Raw genomic sequence first — 7,874 nt, 5'->3', positions numbered from 1 at the left:
AAAATCTATCCCTCCCCCAGTTAATTATGCCCGGGTGTAGGTGGGGATAGCGCAGCTGGCCGCTCCTCACTCACGCAGATGCTGAAGTCCACGGAGGGGTGACGGCGTGCAAGGCAAGGCAGAAATTTGGCCAAACACGTGAACGTTCTGCCCCCTCTGCGCTCTACCTTTGCCCCCGCCGACGCGCTGCGTTCCTGTCGGAAGCAGTCGGACTTCCTCCAGCACGATGTTCGGCATCAGGGTATTCCTACAAAAAATCCTTATTCTTCTGCATGTTACTACGTGCGTCGTTGTTGGCAAAACACTGATGCTGCTCTTCCCTAACGCCATGAAAAGATACATCCTAAAACAGGGCGAAAAGAGCAGAATGAACGAGAACCCAAAGTTCAGCTACGAAAACTGGGGTCCGACTTTTTTCAGCTTCAAGTATTTGCTCTTTGTGCTGAAGGTGAAGTGGAAGAGGCTGGAGGATGAAGCCTATGAGGGACACCCCGCTCCCAACACGCCGGTGGTGACTCTCAACGGGGAAGCGCGTCACCTCTTGGATTTCATGCGAGGTCAGTAAATCAGCGTCGGTGGGTTCGGTTGGCCGAGGTGATAAACGAGGAGAAGAGGCTGCTGAGGGAACAGGGACAGGCAGCTGGCACGAGGGCGCGTGGCACGGCAGACCAGGCTGTCGGCGTTCGCTTCAGGAAGATGCAGCGTCTCCATCTTCAAACTGTGTTTGTCACCCTGGCCACGCTAAAGATGCAGCGTCTCCATCTTCAAACTAACCTGCGTTTGTCACCCTGGCCACGCTATCCCTTCACGCCAGTAAGCTTAGGAACCCCTTGCAAAAGCTGGCTCTGCCTGGAAATACCTTTTCACTGAAAGCCAAGATAATTTGTTTTAGGGAGAGAAGACTCGGAATCAGAACCGTGCGCAGCGGTTCGTGATTCCACAGATTCATTCCCTGGACGTACAGAAGTCCCACACCAGCTCCCTCGGCCAGCCTGAAGCTTAGAAAGCACACGGTTGTTTTTTTCCCTGATTCAAAGTGACTCGAAATAAAGCAGAAGAAAAAGTAGCTGCTTTGTCCTTTGTCCTTTGCCTCCCACTGAGATCTCTGTAGAACGTGGAATTAATCATTAAGCTGCAGTCTCTATCCCCATGGAGGGATTTCATCCCTCTCTCTCTCTGCTTTGCTAATTATGTACAGAGATATACATTTTTGTAGAAAACGGGATGCAAATTTGGAAAAGGATACAATATCCACAGGAAGGTACCCCCTTTATGAGATTTGTAAGGATGTGCATCCATGTTAGCAGCAGGTTTTGAAGCGAAGCTCAGCCAGAAGGAAGATCTTGAACAGGTTTCAGGTAATTTAGCATAACCATAGACTAAAAGAGGTGCTTAAAAATCCCTCAAGTTAAATCGAGGCCTTGCGAACAGCTGCGAACACCCGTGGGCACATACTGCCTTAATCTGTAAGCAACTGCACAGACCCTTCTGCCAGTGGCTTGTGTAACATTAGTTTACTAAATAAGAATATATAACCAGAGTTTGGTTGGGGCAGGAAATTGCAGAAATACTTTGAAAGCAGGAAAGCCTGTGACGTGAGACTGAACAGCCTGCAGCTCCCACCCAGCTCAGCTGGAACCGACTCCTCTGAAAACCTGAAGACGTGCCCCACATGTGCATTAAAAGGCACTAGGACACTGTGCCTGGGTGTCCATCCCTTCAAAAAACCTTACTAAACATCAGTTTAGTATTTCTGAAGTTCCTTCGTGCTAAGGATCTGGGGAGGCTGCGATGGCTACACACTGTATAGCCATTTCACATCACTTCCCTGTCCCAAAATGTTGGTATCCTGAGAACTGGCTCCCGTGATGAGGACGCGAGGAAAGATGCGCAGCTGCACGGCGCCTCCTGCCTTCCCTGCGCTTTAGGAAGGCAAGGGGACCCCGCGGTGGGGCTCCTTGCTGGAGCCAGCACAGGCCCGAGCAGCTTTAGGCCCGTTTTGTGTAGATGCAGATGTTCTGCTGCCGACTTTGATGTCCTCCCCCTGCCCCCTCCTCCCTTCTCTGCGCTTTAGGAAGGCAGGGGGCCCCCGCGGTGGGGCTCCTTGCTGGAGCCAGCACAGGCCCGAGCCAGGCTGGGGAGAAGAGAGCAGCTTTAGGCCCGTTCTGTGTAGATGCAGATGTTCTGCTGCCGACTTTGATGTCCTAATAAGAAAGTTACGGGGTAAATGACTTATCTACTGTTGCCCAGGATACTGCGGAGGAGGCTCAATTCAGTGCATTAATTTAATTCTGTCCTTCCTCCCACCAACTTAACCACAAACCATCCTGTTTTCTTCCAGATAACCGGCCTTTAATCCTGAATTTTGGAAGTTGCACCTGACCTTCGTTTATGTTAAAATTTGATGAGTTCAACAAGCTCGTCAAAGATTTCGGCTCTGTAGCAGATTTTCTTATTGTCTACATCGAAGAAGCTCACGCAGTAGGTACAGTACAAACATCACAGTGATGCCTGCCAAAACCTCAGACACGAATCATTCCCTTTAGGTACGTTAGCAAAGGAGGGAACTGCAAACAGGAATCTTCCTCAAATCAAAAGGGGCAGCACCAATCTCGGCACCGGTTTGTGTCTCCTAATTCTCCGGAGATTTTACTCACACGTGTGACTTCACACGAGGCACTCCAGCTGAAGACACTCAACTCTGTGAGGTGGAGCACACAGCTCAAGTGAAGCGCGTCTGTACAAAATTTCCTCTCAGCACAGCTCCTTTTGATATCAAAAAACCCCAAACCTAAAAACATTTAAGAGAACAAAGGCTTAAGTGTGCAACACCAGTATGTCACATGTTAAAAACCAGTAATTTTAACATGTCTCAAGAAGAGGATGCAGGCTCTAATTTGAAAATTTTAGCAAACAAACTACACACTCTTACCTGGACTCCAAGTAACACATTGGCACTGATTTTATCCCAGGTGTTCTAAACTGTAACATTCACAGTTTTCGAGTTTGCTAACAATCCACCACTTTCACTGTCTGAGAAACAGGCAATAACTGTGTCAGTCACCAAAACCTTTTGCTAGTTCTTCCTTCAGTACAAAGAGTCATGTGCAAATGTGAGTTTGCATATTTCTGAAAAAGGAAGGTTTGCCCTGGGCTCCGATGTTTCACTTCTCCTAGGCTTAACAAGTAGAATCAAGCAGAACCAACAGCACCGTTGTTGCGACGGGGTTAGCAAATGGGTATCAGTTGATCGTGGCACTTACCACTTTAAAATCCCCTCCCCTGTGCCAGTAATCCTGACAAACCTTACCCACGCAGGGTATCTTCCTAGGGTTGATTCATGTGGGAGACTTCCAGCTAAAAGCCATCAATTATTTCCAAATCCAGGGCAAGGGGAAAAATACAGTTTGCCCAAATTAAAGAGAAAAAAAAGAGATCTTGGGACCATTTCTTTGAAAAGCTGTAGTGCTCTCATACTCTGAGAGGGGGGCTTTCATTTCATGGCAAGTTTTGGCGTTGGGAGTAAATAGCAGCATTCTTTTAACACAGTTTTGGGATACGACAGACCATGCACATCCACCCTTAACACTAAGGGGAAAAATACAGTTTGCCCAAATTAAAGAGAAAAAAAAGAGATCTTGGGACCATTTCTTTGAAAAGCTGTAGTGCTCTCATACTCTGAGAGGGGGGCTTTCATTTCATGGCAAGTTTTGGCGTTGGGAGTAAATAGCAGCATTCTTTTAACACAGTTTTGGGATACGACAGACCATGCACATCCACCCTTAACACTCATTCAAAAAGTAAATAGCAGCATTCTTTTAACACGGTTTTGGGATACGACAGACAGTGCACCCTTAACACCCATTCAAAATGTTCCTTGCTAAATCCCTTTCCTCTTGTTTTAGATGGATGGGCTTTTAAAAACAATATTGTTATTAAAAATCACAGAAGCCTTGAAGATCGAAGAACGGCAGCACAGTTGCTTCAGAAAAATAATCCTTTATGTCCAGTGGTTTTAGACACTATGGAAAACCTGAGCAGTACAAAATACGCTGCTTTGCCAGAACGACTGTATTTACTTCAAGGAGGGAAGGTCATCTACAAGGTAAAAAAACCCGAGCACAATACATTGAGATTTTCTAATTTCAAAATAGTTTGAGACCGCTGTACATTTCCGGGTCATTCTGTCACTTCATTCTCTTCGAGAGCCAAGATTTCACAATCCACGGGGACTGTGGGGAGAGAGGGACTTGCAGCAAAACCAGTCTGGGCCTTTATAACGTACATATTTGATGTACACCTTGGTCTTGCTCAAATATTTATCTTTTGGCTCATTAGGAAACGGAGTTACATCTGTGAGATCAGGGAACGCTCTCCAGCTCCAGGACCCGGACATTGGCCCTGTCCCAGTTACACAGCAGGGTGCAACCTGCGCATACGCCATCTCCCACGTGACAGAGGCCCAAGCACACCTGCCTGCAGTTCTGGGGCTTGTGCTCTGAAGGACTCCTGCGTTCTCTGCTTCAGCTTCACCGTGTAATTTTATTGCCTTTGCAGGGAGGAGTGGGGCCTTGGAATTATCACCCCCAGGAAATACGCGCCATCCTGGAAAAACTGAACTAGAAAAAGAAGAGGACTTCAGAGTAAAGACTATCTGGGAGAAAAAGCTCAATGAATAAGTTTTCATTGACATAAGAAAAAAAAGAATTAAAAAATAACAACAGAGACAAAAAGACTAACGTAAGTGTATCTAAAGAGCATCCGTAATGTGGTTCATTATGTGTTTGTAGAGAGGTTTTCAGGTCTCACCACCACCACCCCGACGGCTGCGCCGTGGTATCTTTTAATGCTGATGCCACATGCGGTGACGAACGGTGGTTGGGTCCACGGAGCCCTCAGGACTCGATACCAGAAACATCGCGCGGGATAAACTTCAGGGATGGCAACGTTCGGAAAAGTCGACTGGCACGCGAAACAGCCCGTTCCACGTTACTAAGATTCTTGGTGTATGTACAACCTTCCTCTGTGTTCACTTTCACCGGCTTCACAAGGCTTCTGGGGAAGACAATCTCTCTCAACTTTTGTTTCTACTAGTATTTGTTATGACAGTCACGGCATAAAGCTCAGACGGCTGTGACCTGATTGTAGAAAATACTTCTAGAAACAAGGGACTGATCTCCAGTTATTAAAAATCTATCAGAGCACTTCACACGGTTTCAGATTATTTGCCTCCCCACCCACGCTATTTCTGAGCATTAGCAGACGTTTATATTCACCCTATTAGTCTTGAACAGTTTGAGCTGGTGAGAAAGTTACCCATTTAAGAACTTCTGAAGGATGTGTTGTGGAGTAGGAAGTAATACCTCCCGTCTTTCATACTTTTTCCTATTTAACTCAGAGCACAAGGGGAACATTTTATAAGGAATTGAATTTTAATTCATATATTAAGACGGCCTGATATAAACATACTGATTTAAACAGAGTTACGTTCAGGTGTTGTAGGATACCAGCCTAGGGTATAAAACCAGAAAGCTGTTAACAGGAGTACTGCATTGCATACATGAAACCGGCTGGGTTTAACACAACCTACATCCGTACCTTCAAAAACTTCAAGGTTTTAATAATAAATATTCTCTGTGCTGCAGATCTCAAAATATAGCTTCGTTATAAAAAAAAAAAAAAAAGATACAAATTTAAGCTGGACTCAGGTGTTTTCTGCTGTGCCCTCTGCCATCACCCGGTGCACCGACACGAAGTGATCGAAGGCAGATTTAATGATGAAACGCAAGTAAGTGGCTTGGAATTCAGGAAGCTGTAGAAGGAAAACAAACAAACGGTTCTTGTATTCTTTGTAGCAACTTAACGATCAAACAGCATTTGCACAAGTTTGTTAGAAGGATCTAGGTGTCTGGTTTCCAACGACACATAAACCAAGCTCCTCTAACACATCTAGCTGGCTTCAGAGCTTCTTCAGATGACAGGAATGCGAATGAGTCCCACCCCCCCACCTCAATCCTGCAGCCTTGAAGAAACAATCGAAGGAGGAAAGACTGCCACACTCCTGGGAAGAGCTCATTCACACAGTCAGCCGCAGTAGGCAGGTGCAATTTCACACCATAACCTACAAAGGAGCAGTTGGGAAGAGCAATTTCATATCATGCTTTATAAATTCCTTTATCTAACATCACCTGAGCAATAACTGTAAATAAAGATGTTTTGGTTTTCATGGTTTCTCCCCCGTCAGCCCAGACATCCCGTTTCACGAACCAATATCGAAGCGCACTGTAAATACTCACTGGAAATTCTTCCATTTGAAGCTGCCCTTCTGTGTGTTGCAAATCTAGAAGAGATGATGAAGAACGATGTGCAATGCTGTGAAAAGCTTGCACTGGACTGCAGAGCTCAAGACAGTTTAAGGGCCATGAACTTACACTCCATACGGAAACTGTTCTTTCTTATTTTTTTAAAGGTGCCTTAAGAGAACAAATACTTCTTGCAATACCCCAGTGTATATACATCCCACTCATTACACTGTTTTATAAATGTCACCCAGGAGGCATTAAAAAAACCCAAACAAACCAACCAACTGAACAATTCAGAAAGGGGCACTTGCACTGTATTATACCATGTAAGCCTCCTTTTAATTTTTGAGAACATAAAAGCGAGCACACAAGATTGCTTTCAGCCCTGAAACAGCATTTTACGTGTCCAACCTGCTACAGAGACCAGCAGTGTTCATCAACTTCATTTAAATGTGACTCTTACATCAAATGTAACCATTTAAATGTGACTATTACATTAGTGTCTAATAAAATAATCACCAAGCCACACCTGACCACTCAACAGATAGACATGGGGTTAAAACAACGCGCTGAAAGAGATCAACATTGTTCCCACAAAGTCCCCACTGCTTCAGGGTCAGAATCTTACCTTTCTCAACGCACTGTTCAAAACCTACTGGGTCTTTAGAAACGCTTCTTTCGATCCTTAAGGTCCGCACTAAAATATACACACATTTAAAATATCAACCCACGTTCTCCTTCTTCACTGCGGATGATATTTATTGCATCACTTCTAATCTACAAAGCACTTCAAAAGCATTAACCAAGCCATTCTTCCTCTAACTTGTGGGGCAGGGTTGTAAGACAACCACCACCCTCACGTGACAGGTTGGACCATGACAAGTCTTCATGTCTTTTGCGTAGCCTCTGCTAACGGCCAACCTCCTGCCTCCACACTCTGACCCCGTAACAGTCCTTGCTGGTTTAGAACTCATCTTTTCCTTCCCATTGTTTAAAAGAGACAGAGAGAGTTCTGTCCTAGACAATTATAAAAAAATCAATATTCAAAATAAATCCCTAGAAGAGTAAGAGCTGTAGTCCCGTCCGTTAAAACGGAGCAGTCCTCACTGAGCAACAGAAGTTAATTATCAGCTCAGTACAAGGTGTTATGAGAAGACAGTTAAGTGCAGGTGGGGTAGATTCTCCGTATTTTCCTGATGCATTTATGAAAAACTTTGGACATAAAGGCCGATTGCTTTGTGAAGTTACATCTTCATGAACCTACTGAGTGGCTACTTACATAACATGGCACGACTGTAAGAATTTACACAGTCAAGACACATTTTCACACGGTGCGTAGCGAAGTCTTACCCAAATAACACTGGATTGCGACTTTGCAGATTTTCACACATTTAGGAAAACCGATAATGAATTCCTGTGGGAACATGCCTGTCGTCGTCCAAAATGTTTCTGAACTTCTGTGGAGAGAACAGGCCAAAACCCTCACCTGCAGCTTCCCACCCATAACCATCCTGAAGGAAATTTATCACTAAACAAAAAGCTGCAAAGCCATTTTGCAAAGCCAAGCACAAG

At 44.9% G+C, this 7,874-nt stretch overlaps 2 protein-coding genes across 2 annotated transcripts; one reads left to right on the top strand and one right to left on the bottom strand.

Annotated features, from left to right (window-relative positions):
• Positions 1–226: 226 nt before the first annotated feature.
• Positions 227–4,623, top strand: DIO1 (deiodinase, iodothyronine, type I). The gene is given in 4 exon segments (XM_010157972.1): positions 227–557; positions 2,342–2,485; positions 3,906–4,105; positions 4,558–4,623. Coding segments are annotated over 4 exon segments (741 nt in total).
• Positions 4,624–5,704: 1,081 nt separating this feature from the next.
• Positions 5,705–7,759, bottom strand: HSPB11 (heat shock protein family B (small), member 11; the record flags this gene model as incomplete). The annotated part of the gene is made up of 4 exons (XM_010157973.1): positions 5,705–5,812; positions 6,297–6,340; positions 6,931–6,999; positions 7,653–7,759. Coding segments are annotated over 4 exons (328 nt in total), but the record flags the coding sequence as incomplete, so codon positions are not given.
• Between the last annotated feature and the right edge of the window lie 115 nt (positions 7,760–7,874).

Source organism: Eurypyga helias, unplaced genomic scaffold, assembly GCF_000690775.1.
Source record: "Eurypyga helias isolate BGI_N326 unplaced genomic scaffold, ASM69077v1 scaffold15748, whole genome shotgun sequence".
Lineage (NCBI taxonomy): Eukaryota > Metazoa > Chordata > Aves > Eurypygiformes > Eurypygidae > Eurypyga > Eurypyga helias.
Note: the sequence above shows the minus strand (reverse complement) of the source record. Positions and strands in the feature narration are given on the sequence as shown.